This window comes from Dermacentor albipictus, chromosome 3, assembly GCF_038994185.2.
Source record: "Dermacentor albipictus isolate Rhodes 1998 colony chromosome 3, USDA_Dalb.pri_finalv2, whole genome shotgun sequence".
NCBI lineage: Eukaryota > Metazoa > Arthropoda > Arachnida > Ixodida > Ixodidae > Dermacentor > Dermacentor albipictus.
This window is the reverse complement of record NC_091823.1, coordinates 78,499,694-78,520,504: the sequence shown is the minus strand read 5'-3', so window position 1 is coordinate 78,520,504 and position 20,811 is coordinate 78,499,694. Positions and strand designations below refer to the sequence as shown.

The 20,811-nt window shown below is 44.8% G+C and overlaps 1 protein-coding gene across 2 annotated transcripts in view; it reads left to right on the top strand.

The window, feature by feature from the left end:
- Positions 1-20,484, top strand: part of LOC139057422 (testis-expressed protein 10 homolog) — a 66,349-nt gene extending 45,865 nt beyond the window's left edge. Inside the window, exons 13-16 of one of the 2 annotated variants that reach the window (XM_070535646.1) lie at positions 7,753-7,833; positions 8,861-9,134; positions 14,095-14,207; positions 20,211-20,484. In XM_070535646.1, the coding sequence (XP_070391747.1) occupies positions 7,753-7,833; positions 8,861-9,134; positions 14,095-14,207; positions 20,211-20,351 (609 nt within the window). In that variant the 3' untranslated portion in view covers positions 20,352-20,484. Of the gene's footprint in view, positions 1-7,752; positions 7,834-8,860; positions 9,135-14,094; positions 14,208-17,290; positions 17,711-20,210 lie in introns of those variants that run through there. The other variant, XM_070535647.1, reaches the window with a different exon arrangement.
- Positions 20,485-20,811: the final 327 nt, after the last annotated feature.

Sequence of the window (20,811 nt, the reverse complement as noted above, 5' to 3'; positions counted from 1 at the left end):
TTCTATTGTAACATAGACTGCATACTGCAATGTTCCGATGCTGTGTTATTCCTTATAACAAATAAATCTACTGGCTTCGCCGAGAGGAAAAAGAAAGCGAAATACTGGAAACAAAAAAATTTCACCGACAATTACGATGCTCCCTAATGAGCGCAGCTGTATATGTCTTTCCATTTCGCAATATATTGGCTGGCGCAGACAGTCTGTCTCATGCGGCACATTGCAAACAAATGAAGTGGTGGCGCGACAGCCTCGCTAATCGGAAGATCGCGAGGAGCAGCGCGTAGGTGATGCATGGGCGTGTTTCAGAGCAGCCGCTGCCAACAGACCTCCGCTCATGCAGTGCTTTGCTTCTATGTACAGGTTGTCCCACATAACTTGAGCCAAAGTTCTTTTAAATATGAAAGGCACTCCGGACGCGAGTTAAACTGAGTGCATAATGTTGGCACTGTCCTAGGGTTACTCGGGCTATTTTTTTATTTTCCCTTAACAAACGAATTATTTATGTTTAATTAATCAACTTTTTAATTAAGTATTGGCTGCAGACCCCAAGTGTATACGCAGAGTTGTAGAGCACCTTGAGAAACCTCTCATTAAATTGTTTCCAATACGATAAATCTCACGTGATCCTTTCTTCCACGTTCCAAAAAAAAGCCTGTGAAAGATGAAAATATACAATGTGTAAGGATGCCTGCGCACTGTTATTGTGCTGCTCTCAGGCGTGCGATAGATGAACAAGGTCGGCTGCAGCGGGACTGGCCCGCAACAGGGTGTCGTGTCTGGTGTTGGTATCTGGGCATGCGGTTTTTATCGCATGACGGCGCAAATATGTGCTGCTGGCCGAGCGACGCCAAAGCGCTAAAGCGTCTAAGGAGACGAAAGAGAACAAGAACATAGCTTTATTTTTTTATTTTTGTTACGGGCAAGAGCTGGCAGCCTGCTGATGGAGTGTAATGGGGTTGGGGGGGATTCGGGGTTAGGCCGGAATTATTTTCCATTGACCTTCAATACAAAAAGCGCCCTTTGATTATAATGCGTGTTCGTAGAGGTCACCATCTGCTGCACTGCACATTTGGCATCTCATAGGCACATTTTCCGAGGCAGTCTTGATTGTGGTATCAGGGAGGGAGTTGCAGACTTGTCTTATTTTTTTCCTTTAGGTTCTCTTACGTTGTGGTTGGTGTCCAGTATACTTGGGTTGGTCCTTATGTAGCCTTAGAGAAAGAATTCGAGGGGAGATAAATCTGGCGGCCGTGCCGGCCAAGCAATGGGCCCACGCCGTCCAATCCATTGCTGCGGGAATACTTCATGCAGCCGTTTGCAAGCTTTGCTGCTGCTGTGTGCGGGAGGAGCACCATCATGCCGATACCAAATATCCTTCATCTTGGCTTATGGAACTTCGCAAAGAAAATCCTCAAGCGCCCCATCAAGGATGTCGTTGACATATCTTTCACATGTAAGCGTGTTATCAAAAAAGCACGAAGCCAATGATAGTGCCACTATATATTCCACACCACACATTAACCAACCACTGATATTGGTGATGTGTCTTCAAAACCCAGAGAGGGTTTTCACTGCTCCAATAGTGAATGTTGTGGATGTTCACTTGGACATTACGTGAGAAGGTAGCTTCCGAGTATTTGTTGACAGTATTTAGTTGACAACGCATGGGTCCTCTTTCGTCTTGATTATAATCCAGTTTGCAAAGTCCTTTCGATTTTGGAAATCATGGGACTCCAACATCTGGTGCAGCTACACATGGTACGGATGAAGTTGCCTCTCCTTAAGTACTCTCCACACTGAAGGCTTTGACACTCTGGCTTCAGCACTCACACTACAAACACTTGCATGTGGGTCTGAAGAAAACTTTGACAGAATATCTGTCTCCACGTCCTCACCCAGGATTGGAGATTTATGTTGTTTCTTCGTAAAAGTCCCAATCTGTCTCAGCGTTTCATATGCACGCACAATCGTCATTGAGCTCGGACGCATACCCGGATGCCAGCGTTGAAGTAGCTCAACTGCGCGCCTTCTATGTCCACTTAACGCACCTAGAGCCAAAACCATATCTGCTCGTTCCTCATTGGAGTAAGCCATATCTGCTGCTTAACGCTGGTCACAGCCAAATAGTGTTGCTGTAGAGAACATGCAGGGATACAGGTGCCTGAGGAACACTGGATATAATTTAGTTCGCTGGGATTGGTTCAGACAAGATATATAAGGTATGATCTACATCCGGTCAACTGGAACAGCCTGCGGGCACACTCTGTGAAGGACTGACGCGCGGGTCACGGTGCACAAGTGTGAAGCCAGATGCGGCCACCTGATTCTGTTCGGTTGTCACAGGCCGCTGTGCCGCTCGCTGCTCTTGCACATATTCCACGAGCAGCTCTTCTATTTCGGCGAAGCGGCCCTGCTTTGGTCCACTGAAACTCTTCCTTGTTGCTTTGCTGGCGAAAATATTCTTCTGTTTGCGCCAGTCTCGCAAGCAAGTCTCGGGAACTCCGAATGCCTGTGATGCGGCCCGATTTCGGTCCGTCTCCGCGCACATGATAACTTTCCTTTTAAATGCGGCAACATGGTGGACTCGGCGTGTCTTCGCAGTCGGCGCTTCCGTGCTGATTGAATAAACACAGAAAATGGGAATACAGGCAGTAGACTAGGTTACACCAGCGCCTGGTTACACATACAACATGGAGGTATTTTTCGAATGCCGATGGCGATATTGTAATGTGGATTTAGGGTCGTTCTCGATTCTAACGCGCATGCAATTGCATGCAACGCGCATGCAACACCCGGCCAGCAGCATGCATTTGCATCGTCATGCAATAAGAGCCGCATGCCCAGATACCTGCACTAGGCATAATGCCCTGTCGTGCACCAGTCCCGCTGCAGCCGACGTCGTTCATCCATCACATGCTTGAGAGCAGCACAATAAGAGTGCGCAAGCGCCCCGCCACATGGTATTTTTGTCATATTTCATGGGCTTTCTTTGGAACGCGGAAGAAAGGACGATGTGAGATATACTGTGTGGTTAAACGATTTATTGAGAGGTTACTCAAGGCACTCTGTAACTTTACGAATCACACTTGGGGTCTGTAGCCAATACTTAAAAAGTTGAATAATTAAACATAACTAATCCATTAGTTAAAGGGACGCTAAAGTGAAAAATGATTTCTTCTGCATCAGTAAATTAGAGCTCTAGAACACCAAAAACAACACTTTTACAACAATAAGACGTTTGGTAAGCCAGAAAAAGCGCAAGAATGAAATACGGGTGGCGACGCCTACTTATGTTCCCGCACCTGGGGGCTGTGACGTCATGGATTTCGATGGCATCTTCTTGGCCCTACTAATTATATATAGCGGTACAGATTGACTACATTGTGTTCTAAAGGAACCAAATATTAAACGTGGCAAGTTTCGGGAACCTTTATTCAGCCAACGCGGCCCAAGTGCGAAAACATACTTTAGAATCCCTGACGTCACGCTGACGTACCGGCGCTGGGGTTTTGGCGTGTAATTCAAATACTGATACTTGAACCTTCATTTTATCATCTAATAATCAAACTATTCTTTTGAAATGACTGCCTGTAGGGTTCTCAAACAGTGCTTCATTAGTCTAAACTGATTTATTGTTTTGCTTTAGTGTCGCTTTATTAAAAAATATCATGAGTAACTCTAGGCCAGTGCCAACATTATGCGTTCGGTTCAACTCATGTCTAGAGTGCCTTTCATTTTTAAAACTTTGGCTCAAGTTGTGTGGGACAACTTGCATAGTATCAGTAGACACGCTCGCCACATGCCATTGGTTAACAGACGGTGATGCACTACTCTGGCGCCATCTTGCAGAGCTCGTCTTGCATAGCTCGTCTTGCATGGCATTACGCTTTGCTTCTCATGCTTTTGCCTTACCCCACTCCTTCGCTTTCCTCCTCGCACTTCCTTTGCTAACACAGTCTTTCACCCCTGGCTGCGCACCATGTAGATTCTTTAATCCTTCGCTATGCTCGTTTTCTTGGTTACGCCAAGGGGCACTGACGAGGGACGCCAAAGCTAAATGCAGGCATGGGCACCTAAGAGCTGCGGTCTAAAAAAGAAAATGCAAGCCTCCGTACCCACCCATGTTCAGTGCACACTGTGTGCCTTCACTGTGTCACCAGCCTTGCACACATCTCTCCCGTCTCCCTTCTACCCCTTCCAGAACGCAAACCGACTATGCCAACAGGCATCTGCGTGGGCGGCTGTCAGTCAGTTTTTCAGGTGCCCAATTTTTTGGACCAGCGTGATTACAGTAGACGTCCGTTAATTCGACTCTGCTTAATTTGAACCTGACCGAAGGTCTTGGCTAGCTGCCATGCATTTCTATGGGCTTAAACTTTCATTATTTTGATCCTAAAGTTGGCTTTTGCTGGATAATTTGAATTTGACCGGTCAAGTTCAGAAAATGGAAAGCAGTGTATAAAAATTGGTGATGTTATATCCCCAACTACTATGGTGAAACGAGGAGTACCTCAGCAGTCGATTCTAGGGCCTTTGTTATTTATACTTTAGGTAAACAAAATATTTTATATACCTAACTCACCAAAGTTAGTCATTTAAGCAGATTATGCCGATGTACTTTTTTATGTGCGTACACTTATTGACCTTCAGAACATGATAAACGATTACCTAATGCAGCTTGATGATTAGCTTCATACGAATAAATTAGCATCGACCCTAAAGGAAGCTAATTACATCTTGTTTAAACCGCTAACAAACCATATGACATTGAACTCACGCTGACATTCCATAACACCGTCATAGCATGCGTAAAATGTCAAAAATTTTTATGTGTGTGGTTTGAGGAAAGTATGTCATGGAGTACACACATAACCAAACTAGCCTCAGAACCAAGCAGAACAGTTGGTTTATTATTGAAATTGTCAGGTCTAATTTCTCTGCAGCTAAAGAAAGTGATATAGTATGCCCACTTCTACTCCCGTTTATCCTATTGCACACTAGTTTATGGCACTGCAACGACAATGAATTATGACAAACTGGAGGTATTGCAAAACAATGTGCCAAGGATTTTTGAGAATTATCATCGTTAATCCAAATATCTACCAACTAATCCTTTGTTCGTTAAACACAATTTACTTAAAGTGAGTAAATTATATGGCTACGAACTCCTGCTGCACATATATAAACATAACTTGCTACATTCAGCAAACACAATGTCAGCTTGTTATGCACTGCATAATGAACAGATAACAATGCCACGAACACATATAAACTATGGAAGGGCCATCCTAGCCTATCAAATACCCGGACTAATAAAGCATGTGAATTCACTAATAAGCTTCAACATTCAGCTTTATAAATTCAAGTTGCAAATATGATTATTTTTGTTGTGGAATGAGTGAAGAACCCTTATAATACAAGTGCATCTTTATTTTTGACATTACTATGTTCTGAATGTACATGAAAAGATGTTCATAGTTGCCATAACTGTATTCGTTTTTATCTTGCATTGTGTATTATTTTCACTATTCTAAAATACCTGGTGATGTAAAGTCTTTCCAATTTTCGTTTTGTGAATGTATCACTCTGCCTGCTGTTTTTACGGTCCCTACGTTTGCTCAAGTTGTCTATGACAACTTTCTTGCCGGGAGGACCCCCAACTCTGTGTTGGAAATAAAGTTAAAAAAAGAAGAAGAAAAAAAACATGCCCGCCCTCCTTGCTTCTATGGTGATCCCTTCACTGGCAGAACTGACACAGCTTAGGGGCCACTGAATACATTGAACCCATGTCATCTCATGTCGTAAAGGCTAATTCTCGGCCTGCCCAAGAAAGATTTTAAAGCAATAACGGTAGCTCATAATGTGTGATAACACATTTACCCGCTTATAATGCGCACCTCTCTTTTTTTTTCCCCCATGAAAATCGATCCACAAATCGCCTTCGTAGCGTTTGTATGCTTTTCCGCATAACATCGTTGTGTCGCGGAGAAGCTAACTTTAGGGAATCGATTGGCACTGTTAACGCATAGTGGACCCTTGCCGATCTTTCTTGCTAAAAGATCGGGTGCATGTTACATTTCTACTTTCCTTAGTAACTTAGATCTCTTATCTACGTTAATTTTCTACTTTGGACAGATAGAAAGTGGGTGGAAGTTCAATTTGGGGGAGTATTAGAATCGGGCAAATACTGTGCAATGAATCAGGTGTGTTTTGATGAATTTGACCCGCTGGCTAATTAAATCAATTTTGTGGGGCCGTTAGGGTCAAATTAATGGAAGCAGACTGTATTTGGACTTCCCTGTGACACTGCCACCTACCTCTGTACCGATGTATAGCGGCAGTAATGGAAATTTTCGATGCTGAGCAATGTTCTGCGCATGAACTGCATGCTCAATGTCACAAACGTATGAGCCGTAAACAAACTTGTTGCCATGTTGACTGCACGAAACCGCAACTTTGGTTGCCAACTCCCAACAGTGCAGCACTGGTTAGGCCTAGCAGCCAAAGTAGTATGGCCGGCGGAGTGGCTGGTGGCAAGTCACTGCGGGAAGCTCACCGCCAATATGTTCACACTCTTATACCTTATTGGTGATGGATTGTGAGATGAGACGCACAGGTTAGACTAAAGGCCATAGCACTGAAGTACGGATCGATACGCAGTCCCCTCTGTGTCCAAAAAAAAAGCTCTGCCAGTGGTGTGCGCATTTTTTGTTCACACGTACACATTCTCATCTATGTTGGCCTGTAATATATATACTTATACAACAAAAGCTCGTTAATTCAAACCGCAAGGGGAAGCCGCTTCAGTTCAAATTAACAAAAGTTCGAACTAACAAAAATGAAGGCGAACAACAGTACGCTGCGATTTGGAAGCAGTAGGGCATGTCAGAAATGTAATGCTTGAAAAAGTCCGTGATTGTAGCTGCCTTTTTTCCTTGAAGGTGACAGCTAGCACCTTTTGCTCTAACAAGCGAATATGCCGGAAGGCCTACTTTTTGCTTTCTTCAAAACTGAAGAAGAGACGGGCAGCATTCAATCCAGCCATGACCTCCGTAGTGGAGGGCCGCGCTGGCGCTTTGTCATCCTCCTCCTTGTCACTGGCAGCGACAGGTTCAGCGCTTCTGACCTGAGAAATATTTTCTCATCTGTCAGTGCACCACACACCACTGCACTCTCGTCCACGTCAACATAGTCAGCAAAGGAGATTTGCAAAGCCCCCGACATTTGCGACGGGCAAGAAGTCTTGGAGGTCGACGTAGAATGGAGAGGAGGCAGCCGCCTCTGCCTTCTGGCCAACCACGCGCCGGTTAGATTTTTCCCGATTTTGCCTCTTCTCGCCGTTATCTTCGTTCCGGAGGCAATGCAGCCTTGTGTGCAGGCATAAGGCGCATTTCTCTGGCCGTGTGCCAGACGCCAAGCCGCCGGTACAGTGGTGCGTAGTTCGAATTATCCGTGGCAGGACCAGGACCTTCTCGTGTTCGAATTAACAGACATTTTTATGCATAGACTTCTGTGGAGCTTGGCCAGACCAAATCGTACAGTTCGAATCATCCATAAATTTGAATCATTTAAGTTCGAATTAACGAGCTTTCACTGTAATAACTGTCGGATATAAGAAAGGCATTTTTGTGCTGGATTCAATTTCATTGTAACTAGGTTCAACTGTATTTGGAAAAGCTTGGAGGTAAACAGTGTCACTGTGACCCCTTTCTTCTATTCTTGCATTTGAGTTACCTTTCTTTTCTGCAGATGGTGGCCAAATCCTTTGAAGCATTTCCTGCTTCCTGGAACCTGTCTCGGATCTTTGAGCCTTTCCTGCATCAATTCCTTGTAAGACTGAGGCCTTGAGCATAGTTTACACATTATGCAAGCAACCATATTGCTGTACTTAACCAAGACCAATTGTGTCATTTTAATAAAAATTTGAAATGGGTCAGTAAATCAAAAGTTGCAGCGTTGCACCATGTGCAATATAATAACAGTGATATGCACTGTTAAACCTTGATGTAACAAACTTATTTGTTGCGAAATTCATAATGTAATAATGTGTTGTTTTACCTTTCATTACTTGATGCCCATGAAGCATCATGTATTTTTGCCCGCAATACAAGAAAGTGTCTATCCATTATTTCAGCCTAAACATCTTTTACCGCAGCTGCAAAGAACGATAGAAATGTTAAATAAAACTACAGCAGCGCCAGTGTTCAAATTTGGGAATTGCATGTGGCTTTTACCCACTGTGGTGGCCTAGTGTCTATGGTGTTGCGCTGCCAAGCATGAGGTCGCAGTGTTAAAACCCCAGCCACGGCAGCCTCATTTCGATGGGGCACATTGCAAAAACGCATGTTTTTTGTGCATTGGGTGCACGTTAAACAACCCCAGGTGGTCCAAATTAATCTGTACTCTCTCTACACAGTGTGCCTCATAATCAGATCGCGGTTTTGGGCACATAAAACCCCAGAACTAAAGAAATTTTAACAAGTGGCAGTTTGCAGACATTACATATTCAAACATCTAGCGTGCTGCGTAGTCGCGGCTCATGAGATGCTGGCATGCTTTATATATGGGGTGCAACTTGTACATGAATAATTTCCAAAATGTTATGTGTGAGACGACGTAGCCCTTACACAAGGATGCAGCTTATTTCAATCTGGTGAAATTTAAGTGTGACAACGTAAAGTGCCAATTTTTTATGACTTCGTTATAATGAAACCTAACTGTAATGTGCAGAGAGAAACTTTAATGAATACCATACGCATTTTTCTCCATTCTTAAAACTTCAAGAGTACTTTGAAGTGCTCCTTAAGACAAGGGCCACCCTTTTCAAATGTCATTTGTTGTCAACCCACAAATTCAGGAGGCATACCCCCAGATGTCATGCTCAGCTGCCCTCTCAATCGTGCATCTCTGTGGCCGGAGGCGCTCAGCTGAGCAGCCACCCTGGCTGCTTGCACCACCCTGGGGTCCCCTGACTATCGGCTGCACCGCGGGGCTTCTGTGTGTGGCAGCGCAGCTGTCTGGTCCTCTGCCAACCTCAATGCCTGCCCTGGTCCAAGCCTTGGCAGGCTTGGCTGCACGCTGCCCAAGCATCTTTAACGACCTTGTTGCACAGTTCTGTCAAGTCCTTGACCGTGAGTATGCTGCGTTACCAGTTGTGCTGAACGTACACTTAAGGAAGCATTAAGTGTAATTAGGCTTCACTTCTGGAATGATAAACCAATCACATTTGCTGAAAGCATTAGGTCACCAAAAGATGGTGCAGAAACAGGATATGAGTGGCAATACCACCTTCAATTTCCTAAAGATTTTTCTAATTATCTGGCAGTCAGAAAAAAAAAACAAATTTGAATGAGAAAATAAATTTCATATTGTGGAATTTGAGAGCTGCCAACCCAAAATACGGCTCCATGCCATGTTGTTGATATCTTCACAGCGGCAGTACGAAACGAAGTTCGCAACGCTTGATAGCGTGCCCACATCCACTCCACCGCCACAGCTGATAATGTCACCCACAGTGGGGCAACGCTATCATGAAGAGCTCAGGCAGAGGGAAGCGAAAGGCTCATCTGCTTCTTGTGTCAATGCGTCTCCGAAGCATGAGATTACATGTTCTCCAGCACTAATTGCATGGGAAGACAGTGCACATTAAGTTATGGCCATCTTGGCTCACCCATTTTTGCATTGGCCACAGATTAGCTCAAACATAGGACGCACGGTCGTTTGCGCGCTCAGTCGCGCTGACAAAAAGTGCGACACTTGCTCACCTGCCCCTCACTGCCTCCCCTCCGCTACCTCTGCCAACACTATCGTATTCTTAATCATGTTACTGCAAACTTGCCACCTCACCCCAACCCCTCTTATGTGTGGGAAGACGCCATCCTTCTCAGCCTGCCCTCGCACGCTTTCCCTCGTACCTACTGCACATGGCGTGTGAGGCGTGATAGGATCTTAATGCACCTCGACATTATATGGAACATGATGGCAAGAGGGTATAGCCACTACGCTGTTCCATAGTTGCATAGTTCCATAGTTCCGTTACATAGCTGCTCCACTTCGGCCGGCAGCTGCTCTCTGTCGCGTGGCACACAGTTTGAGTGCCGTGATTGCAAACAGCCGCATGTAATTCCATCTGCATCTGCAGCCATTTCCATCTGTTGTTTCAGTATTCCTTCATATTAAGTATTAAGCACAATATTATTATTAAGCACAGTATTAAGCACAATTTGCTATACAGTTAAACCTCGATATAACAAAATCGGCAATTTGTTTTATTATATTAAAATTCCGTTGTATTGAAATTTGACCTTTTATGCAAATGAGTACAGTCACCGACTGATTTTTCTTGCACAGAAGGGGGCCACAGCATTTTACGAACTATCGGGCAATCTAAAAAAGCGAATTTGAATGAAAAAAACAATTAATTTTGATAAATTTGGGAGTTGCCGACAAATGATACGGTTTCGTGCCATGTATGTTGATGATATCTTCACATCGGTGGTACGATTTAAGTGAAGCCAGCCATGCTTTCGCGTGCACTCCACTCCTGTGGCTGATAGCATCGCCCGCACTGGTATGATGCTATCAGGAAAAGCGCCAACAGTGGGGAGCAAATGCTTCGTCTGCCTCTCGCTCCAACGGGTCACCGAAACTAGAGATTGCGCAACCTCCCTACATGGTGCCACGCCGTCTCGGCACACCCACTCTTTGGACACGCAGCAGATTACTTCTATAGCTGGGTGCGCAGCTGTGTATGTGCTCAGCCGGGCATACAGCCATGTGCAGCCACAGCCGAGACAGACATGCGGCAGAAATCGAGACGGGCGCCAACTTACACCCCCTCCCCCCAACTCCGCCCCCTCGTGCTCACTTGATCGCATTACTGCAAGCACCCTCCCCTCCTCTCTTTGCCTCTGCTCACGTGGGAAGGCAACACTCGTGAAACCACCACCTTGCCTCACCCACGGCCATTTCCCACATTTTAACTCGCACCTAAAGCATACAGTGCACGGGGCGCGATAGGATCTTATCGCACTTGGACTTTATACAGAACATGATGCGGCTCCACTTTGGCAATCGCTCTCATCGCAAGGCACACGATTTGAGAGGTGTGTTTGCAAGTAGCCGCTTGTAGTTCAATCATTTGCCATCTGTGTCTGCTGAAGTTTCCATTTATTGTCTTAGCATTCCTTTGCGCTGCCAGTGAAATTTTGTTATATTGAAATCGCATCTGTGCCGCGTGTTGCAACTGGGTACGCCCGTGAAGTCATTGATTGCGCTCACATGGCACGTCAAGTTGCCCGATCTCGATTATTAGCCTCGCAGCATATACAAAAAGAGTGTTACGACCGCTGCCATCGCGATGTTAAGTTCGCGCCAGGTGCTTGGGTGCTCCTCTGGTCACCATGTCGTCGGGTTGGCCTCTCCAAGAAGCTTCTCTCTCACTACACAGGGCCTTATGAAGTCATATGCCAAGTTAACGACGTAAATTGCGAGATTTCGCTGCTACACTTTGATGCATCCTCAAATCAGATGCCTGTTGACGTCGTGCACATTTCACAGCTGAAGCCATACTTCGCTCGCAATTCTTCGCCTACCAAGCGTCGAGACGGCGCTTTGCCACCCGGGTGTCCTGTTACGGAAGGATGAACGAAGAGAGGAAGAAGATCCCGAGGCGCTGGCTACTGCGGGTTGTACTCAGACTCATTTTGTATATATATTGTAATTATAATCTTCTATACTTCCGACATCCCCGTAACAATATGATTAATAAAAATTGGGCCCCTCGGTTAATCCCCTTTCGTCTCGTTTGCTAAAACATGTTCTAAGATAGGACCGATTAGCCACCGGAAGGCATTCAGATCTTATAGGATAAGCGTGTTCACGCATGCTTCTTCGCACAGTTCGGGGCTTTCTGTTCAAGTGTTACCTTAAGCACACAGACGAACTTGCCACACATCTGTCATGCTCTTTGTGTTGACACCGTTTGGCACAGGTGAATAAATGATTACATTTCATCTGAATGTATACACTACTCATCTTGAAGAATGTTTTGGAACTTACTAGGATAAAAAGATAATGGTTGATCCCTCTTTCATAGGAATCTGGAGAGCACGAAAGTGAAATGTGTCTTCACAGAAGCTGTTCCATGTTTGCTTGATAAACTCATGGTTTGCTGCAGCAAAAGGCACAAGATTTTAGCAGGGTGTCTACCAACTGGGAAAATGGGGAAAACCAGCAATTCTCAGGGATTTTGAATAGTCTGGAAAAACGTGGGGAAAACTCAGGGAATTTGTATTGTATTGTATTGCTGTGAAGCTTAACAAGCATGGGAAGGGGCAATTGTCAGAGGACACAGTACGTATTCCATAATTATACACGTGTGCACCTGCCGTCTTCTGTCACAGTAAGAGCACCAATATGCCTAATAAGTGTACTGGTAGGCCTTCAGAGCTTTTTCTGACGTGCGTGTGAGGATTTGAGCCCCTAAGGGCAGTAAAAGACATGCATTCATTTTTTCAGACTGCCCGATTTGATTTTTCAAACGCTCTTGTGGCCCCTAGGGAGTATGAGAAATTGGACATCAACGGTATAACTGACCAAGAGGATGCTTCAAATGGTCCATGGAGCGAACGCGCAGCAGAACGAGAGCAAGAACAGAAATGCCCGTTGCATTGAGGAGTGATTGGGAAAGGAACTGTACCGCCTCTTGTGTGAAGGAGCTTGAGCTCAAAAAACAAAGTGTTGGCTGACACAACGATGCAGGTGACCCTCATCCAAGCCAAAATGAACTCTTGAAAGCAGTGAAACACAAAACGGAGGCATTGTGCATGGGCTAAGAGTATGTGAGGACAGCGGAGGTTGACTTTCCAACTGCTGAGAAAATCTGACTGCTGAGAAAGTTTGGGACCAATGGTCTTGCTATCACTTAATAGAAATAGCTCATTTTCGAAAATATGTTTGCTTCTGTATGCATCTTTTTATTCGTATTTGAAAATGTTCGGCTCGATTTACATGGGGATTTAGCGTTTTTCTTATCCAAGATATTTTATTTGCTGTGCATTTTACTATCCTCTACCTTCAGTTTTCTATTTTTAATAAACATTACTCCTTACTATTCAAACAGAGGTAAGTTGTTTTTTTTAGCATGTTTACTTGAGAGTAACAGCATCGGGTGACATGGTGTCAGGATGTCTTGACATAAAATAAAGTTATCTGTCGCTCAAGGAAAACCACGAAAACACCGGGAATTTGAAAATGTCAACTTGGTAGACACCCTGTTTAGGTTTGGTGACCGTGTTGTAGGTTTGCTTGGCATGTAGTGTTCTGTTAGGGAGTGGCATCCTGCTGCCGAGTTGCTTCGGTGAAGGTACGAGCATTTTGGTCCGGCTTCGTAGTGTCTTGGGCAGCCAGTCGCAATGCGCTCAGCTTCAGGAATGGGAGTGGCAGATTTCGCAGTGTGCGCCGCAAATGCACGAAGGCGTTCTGCTTCACGTTGGCATGTCTCTCGCCGCACCAAAATGGGGTTCACCCGTCAAGATCATTGCCTTTCTGTGCCGCTTAGTGTGGCAGTTTTCTTAGTTGGTAACATCACAAGCGAATTAGTAGGCGATAGGTAAGCACTGCTGATGCATGTTGAAGCTGCACTCCACAGGTGACGAGGCATCCGAGGCTAATTGCATGCGAAAGACAAACCATGTGCGGAGGCGGCGTTGTCACTTTAGCAGAAGGCCTATACCACCTACACCAGTCTACACTGCTTTGTAGCTTTCGCTGCGCTGAAACTACTGAAGCACTCACTGTCGGCACTTGTTTAGTGTCATAATGCAGTACTTTGCTTCACTGCTCCTGGATGGCGGCGCCACCCCTGTCAAGCAAAAGCATATTTTACACGATTGCACCGATGTCAAAGCCGTTACAGGAACTTGATAGTGGACCCCAGCATAAAACACTTTCGTGTTAAAAATTTTAAAGTATGTGAAAGTATAGTAAAATTTTGAACGTCATTTAAAGTGACAATGTTAAAGTATCCCTTTAATTTCTTGCAATGCTTATTTGCTGTGCCTCTTTTCCCTTGCCTCCCCACTTTTGCAGTGCCATTATCGGCACCCTGCCTAGAGCTGGTGTGTGGAGCACTGCGAATTCTCAGCAAGCAACGCCTTCTAGGCACCCCAGCGAGGAACCTTGCTCTCCAGATGCTGGTTGCGGTGAGCAGACTCTGGTTGTTCAAATTACTCGCACTTCGTTAGCGAGTGCGTAGTATCGTTTCAGCACAAACAAATTAAGTGCATCCTCAAGCATTTCTCATCTTGAAGTGTGGTATACTTTTATTAGGGTTAGAATGCACCATTTCAAGACAGATTCAGTGCGACCTCAAGAATTTTCAATACCCCTACTAAGGCTAACCTGAAGGAGGCTAAGATCTCTCACCACCATTTTCTTAAGCATCTCTTCACTGGACACTCCATCTCAGCACTCAAAGATTTAGGACAGTGCGACTCCCTCAAGGACATGGGTAGTACAGTTTGAAAAAGCATTCCACTCTCTAGGGCGTGCTTTTTTACACAGCAAGAATTTCCATCTATCTTGTGCATTCACATTCTGTCGCACAAGGTGCGGCCTCTATTTTTCTGGGGAGAAGGCTATAGAATGCTTTGACAAGCATGGCACTCCTGACAGGAAAGTATATAATGTGTGCAGCAATAAGGAATGACAACTGAATGATGACAGTTATTATTATGAGCGATGATGGATAGAATTGCACCTTTTAGGCTACACAATTCTCGAGGACGCGCACCTAAGTAGCACTTGTTATCGATCTCTGAGCTAAAATTTCTTTAAGGGAGTGTACTGATATGACATTTTCAACTTGTCATTCTTCTGCAGCAAATGCTCCATACACTGTACTCCAGCAAAAATATTGGCAAGCATCAGAGCGGCCTCAATTGTTTTTGCCTTAATGCATGTTTCTGCAAAGCAGTTTCGCTTGCAGGAAACGAATGCGTCATAATCCGTTGGCTTGCCTTGTTCTTGTAATCGCTGCTGTTGACACTCGCAGCCACGAGATGTGCACACAATACTCTTATTTTCTTTTTTTTATATTGAGCAGCACCCTCATACCCAGCCTTATTGCTCCACAACATCAGCAAATTTTGCACTTTGTGAAGAGGTAATGGTTAAGTCAGTGACACCAGGTACGGCATTTCGAGGCCAATTTTAACATATAAATTACCGTATTTATTCAAATCTAGGCCGATAGTTTTTTTCAAATAATTATATTCCAAACTCTAGGGTCGGCTTAGATTCGAGGATATTAAGAAACGCACCAGTTTTTCATTGAAACTGCTAAATATGGCGCATAGCTAGCGCCATCTAGAAAAGTCAGTATCGCAGCTGCTACTAGCCGTGCCAGCAGCCAACCGTACACAATCGAGGTCGCCATTATGACCTGTGTCGTGTCGGCCGTATTGGTGTGCGGCGTGGTGTTATCGCGATGGCACCAAGCAGGAGATGCCTAGAACTGAGATTAAACAGCGCGAAAAAGACGAGGACACAAGGAAACAAATACCACAGGCAAGCGCTGACTGCCAACTGTAGTGGAGATGCCACTACAGTGCCGCTTTCACGCGAAAGGTTGTGATAGCCGCAGAGGCATCGTCGAACCTTCAAGCCGGGTGGGAGTTCGGTGTCGACGAGAAAGACATCCGTCCTTGGAGGGAACAATGACAGCAGTTTTCTGCGTGTGCCGCAACGAGGATGGCATTTAGCGGACCAAAGAAAGGCCGTCACCACAAAGTGGAGACAGTTTTGGCCAACTTCGTTCGAACGCAGAGAGCAGCTGCCCTTCCAGTGACAACAGAAGTGCTCCAAGCGAAAGCTAGGGAACTTTCGAGGGAGCGAGGTTTAATGCCAAAGGATTTCAAAGCCAGCCGGGGCTGGCTTCAGAAATTCATGAAGCGCTTCGGCTGTAGCCTCCGACGTCACACTTCAATCACCCAGAAAATGCCAAGTGATTTCGAAGACAAGCTGATAGCTTTTCAGCGCTACGTGCTGCGAAAGAGAGAAGCGGCAGGCTACACCTTGGGCAAATCGGCAATGCCGACCAGATGGCTGTGTATTTTGATATTCCAGTGGGGTACATCATGAATGAAAAGGGTGCCAGGAGGTGAAGGTGCGCTCTGCGTTCTACGAGAAGCCACGCGCAACTGTGATGCTGTGCTGCACAGCTGATGGACATAAACTCCCCCCTTATATGATATTTAAAAGGAAGACACTGCCTGCTCGAGAAACTTTAAGAAATGTCATTGTGCGGGCAAATGAGAACGGGTGGATGACGGGTGCGATGGTGGAAGAGTGGGTTAAGATTGTGTGGCGACAGCGATGGCGCTTTCGACAAAGAACTCGTTCCTTGTCGTCGACTCTTACCGTGGGCACTTGACCGATAACGTGAAGGCTGCGCTCGCCCAAGCGAACGCGAACCTCGCTGTCATACCGGGTGGCATGATGGGCCAGTTGCAGCAACTTGATATCTGCATCAACAAACCTTTCAAGGATCATCTGCGGAAATATTACACGGACTGATTGACTGACGAAGACCGCATGCTAACGGCAACGGGCCGCATCAAACGTGCATCGCTATCGCAGCTGGCGGGCTGGGTAGCTGCAGTGTGGGATGACATCCGAGGTACTTTGATCGTGCGCGCCTTTAAATAGTGCAGCATATCTAATGCGCTTGACGGTATCGAAGATAGTCTACTGTTTGAAGGTGACAGTGACAAGGAACACAGTGACCAGTCTAGTAGTGACGACGATGTTGAATGAGCTTTGCATGTTCAGATTCAATAAAGGCTGTTTGCATTTTGTGAATGCTCTCTTCGCTTTTTTTGTTCGGCCTACATTCGAGGTTATATATATATATATATATATATATATATATATATATATATATATATATATATATATATATATTTATTAGTGCGTAACAACAAACAAAAAGTGGCAGGGAGTTCTGCAGTTCGAATGAAGCAGCCGGAAATCTAAGAACAATTGTAGGTTCTTCAATGCATGTACAGGAATAATAGGAATAGTATTTGGCTCAGACGGTCTTGACAGCAACCCCTTTTTACCTGTGCGTTCTCTTCAAGGAATCCCTCACTCATTTTTTCTAAGCCTAGCTATCCTGTTAAAACCAGAAGTTGTAAATGTAGTGAGTAAGTGCTTTCTGAGTGTGTACGTGTTCTTGTTGACCATTGTTTTCTCGAGCTTGAGCCAATATGCAGTTGTTGGGCAGGTGCGCGGCAACTGTATTCTGCGAAGTGCAGAAGCATATCGCCATTTGGCACCCTCCACCCCACTCTACCTCTACACCCTGAAGCGGCCAGTACCTGCTGTTTGATTCTGCTCCATTAGACTGTGCCACTTTTCAGCATAGCTTTTTCTGCGTGGATGAAATGGCATGTCATTTGGTTGAAAACTCAATTTCGTTATCGGCTAACTTTTGTCACGACCTTCGTTTTATCATCTCGACTGCCGCAAACACTTGTTGCAGAAGCTCGGATGCCTGTCAGTGAGCAGTCTGCTTCCTGTAGCCATTGCATTGAAAAAGACATTATCCAGCTAAGAATGACGCATTCTCACTTCTGTGAGTGATAGCCGCATTTAGCTGTTGAGGGCCATGGGGAGATAGCGGACTATTGTTGGGTTATCACCTCCTAATCTTAGTAGTGCCTTTTCCCATGCTAAAAGAAGGCACAGGGAGAGTTCAAGGCTCTTTGGAAGGAAACACCTAGTGATTGAGTGTTGTAGCTGTGCTTCATTTCAAGGTGTTTCAAGTTTCAGTTTTAGGGTTTCAGACAGTGTCGCAAATCTAGCTTTGTGAGTTGTCTCGCTCTTTCTGAGATGGGATTTAATCCCTGTTAAGAGTGAGCATGCTGTATTTGTACTCTTTACAGTGACTTTGTAGAGGTTGCTTGGAGTGCAATTTGTGGAAGCACAGTGCAGTTTTGACAGGCTTGCATAGGGCCAATCTTATGAAAGCACTAAAGTGAAGCACTGAAGGAGTTTTATATAGAATGGTCTGCCAAAACACTCCATGTATTCATTCAGGTGAAGGTGAATATGGTAGTATTTACGAATAAAATGAGTTCCTGAATTCTACACTTCGAATTTAGCCTCCAAACCAGGGCACCTAGGACACACTTGTGTTGTTACCATTTCTATCGTTAATTATACATATTTGAAGGGTCATGAAAGGGAAAAAATTGTCATCCACCAAACAGTAGTGTGAACCCACAAAGGAAACCTATGTGGGTTTCTTTTAGTGCGATAGCAATGATATAGACACTCCAAGCACATATCTGCCGTCAGCATCAGCATTGCTGTAAGGTTCGATATAAAGTCCAAGGGCAATAGTAACACCATTGCCGTGCGCCCTACACTGTATGTGCAAATGAAGGCATGCAAAGAATGCGAAGGGAGTCGACGATCGTGGCTCAATCTCGCTTGCACGAAAGAGACAACAGACTGGAAGCGCACCACCTCCTGTCGTGCCAGAGGCACCCAATGTTTCAAGGCGCTGGGGGGAAGGGACAAAGGGAGGAAGAGAGCACGGCGTTCTACTCCGGCTGCAACTTCGCATGTGGCAGTTGCCCGGCTGTATCTGGAGAATGATCTGCATTGGGCGCAGAGTCTAGGTGCGTTGGCAGCTCGTAGCTTTGTGTTCTTGACGCTCGCATTTTGTTGAAGTGATAGACAGCACGAACGTCACTTTGCTTGCTGCTGCTGCCGCATTTCCTCAGGCCAGCGTTTTGACAGCGAGTTTCCGCGGTCATCGAGTCAGATGTGTTCATGTTTTTTTGTGCGCGCGTGTCACCATGCTTGTTAATTTAGTTGGCGTGCCTATGTTTGCAAGTTTATACGGCCATTAAAACTTCTATCCTTATTTCGTGGAGCTGTCCACTAATTTGCTATCACAATTGATGCTTTGCCTTTCAGGTGAAGCTGCCACTTTTCTTGCAAAACATATCTGCCATAATTGAGGGGCGGTTTCTTTCTTTTTTTGAGGAATAGCACACAAAAATTGTCAATATGATTTTTTTTTTGCATTTTTGGATACAATGTAAGCCTAGTTTCTATGGTTGGAACAACTGGCTCACAGCGTTTTAAAGTAACATGCTGGGCTCACAGCTGCACTTGTACAGGAATAATGTTTGGCTCAAATGCATATGGCAGTATTGTCTAGGGACTATGCAAGTTTATTTACTATGTTTACTATGTATACTATTTACTATATTTCAGGTGTTTCAGGGCCCTTTTAAAGGATAGAAACATGGCAGCACGGATTAGAGAATGAACATCGGTAGCTGCTAGTTTGGTCGAGAATAAGAGGAAAAATGTCGATTTGAGCTGGCTATGTAATACCTAGAGGTCATGGCTATAGAATAGATGCCCAGGTTGGCAAAATATTTTCAGACATCAATGGTTGGCGAATGATGGAGTAGAGGTAAAGGCATTCGAATGGCAAAATTTTCTAATTGAGTCGATCTTGAATGTTCCAGAAAACCAACCTGTGAATATCGAATTAAATACTGAACGTTTTCATTTTCTAAGCAAATATGAGATCTGTAGAGTCCAGCTGGAAAGAAACCAGCTCATTTGCAGTATGTTATACATGTATGGCCTTTAATAACTGGATGTCAAGTCAACTGAGAGGCTTGTAAATAAGAAACAGAAAGGTGAACATACCTGGTGTGCCAATAACTATGCCAGTAATGAGCACTTAGATTGGTATTTCTCTCTGAAGACTACAACATACTGTTGTCACTTATAGTATTCAAGCAAACAAATATTTGACAACTTTGTATACTGAATTCTCACACCTCTAAGTGAAGGTAATTGGAGAGGGCTAGGAGTGGCTTTTGCCATGCAATGAATTGAAGTAGGCTGATAAATGAATTGGAAGCATACTGTGTCTTTAACCCCAGCACAACTGATGGTCTCCTCTCTGACATGCTGCAACAGTTGACAATTCACAGAAACTTACCTTGCTCACTTAGTTAACAGTAATGGTTGTTTCAAATTCTTTGCACAGCGCTTCTCGCCTTTGTCAGCTCAACCTGTAATTTCTTTTTGCAGCATAAATCTACCGTTCTTTCTGTTGGCTGTTAAATGATTTGTGCAAACCAAAGGCCTCTTCTCTACTGTTCCTTTAGAAACAAGGCTCAGAGCTGCGCCGTCACCCATGGTTCCTGGCCACACTGAGCGAGTTCTGCGAGGGCATACAACAGCAGCACCATCCCCACCAGTCAGCGATGCTGCAGCCATCGGGCATCGCCATCGCCGTGCGTCAGTAAGGCACCCCATAGGCAGATCAAGCAGTCCATGGAAACCAGATGCGAAGTGACAGTCTTTATTGCAAGCCATGGGTGTTTTCAAAAACACACATTCCTCGAGACATGTTTCAATAAATAAGACATGCACAATGACTCCATCTGTGTGCAAGGCCAGCACTGGTGTTTGCTGCGCTGGAAGTTTTGATGTAGGCTCATCATTGAAAGCTGAAGGCATAGAAGAGTTCATGAAACATGTGCCGTTGCATGTGCGAGTTCATGAAGATGCAGGTTTCCTGTTATTGTTTTTCCCTATGTATGAATGGGAATGAACAATTTTGGTTTAGGCCTACCTTTGCCTTAATTATGCAGTGAAATGAAACATTACATGGCAGCTTCTTGAACAAGAGGCAAGCCATGTTTCAACTTTTATTTCTGCATCTTGAATATTAATTTGGTGTCCCTTTTCATATTAGCACTCTGT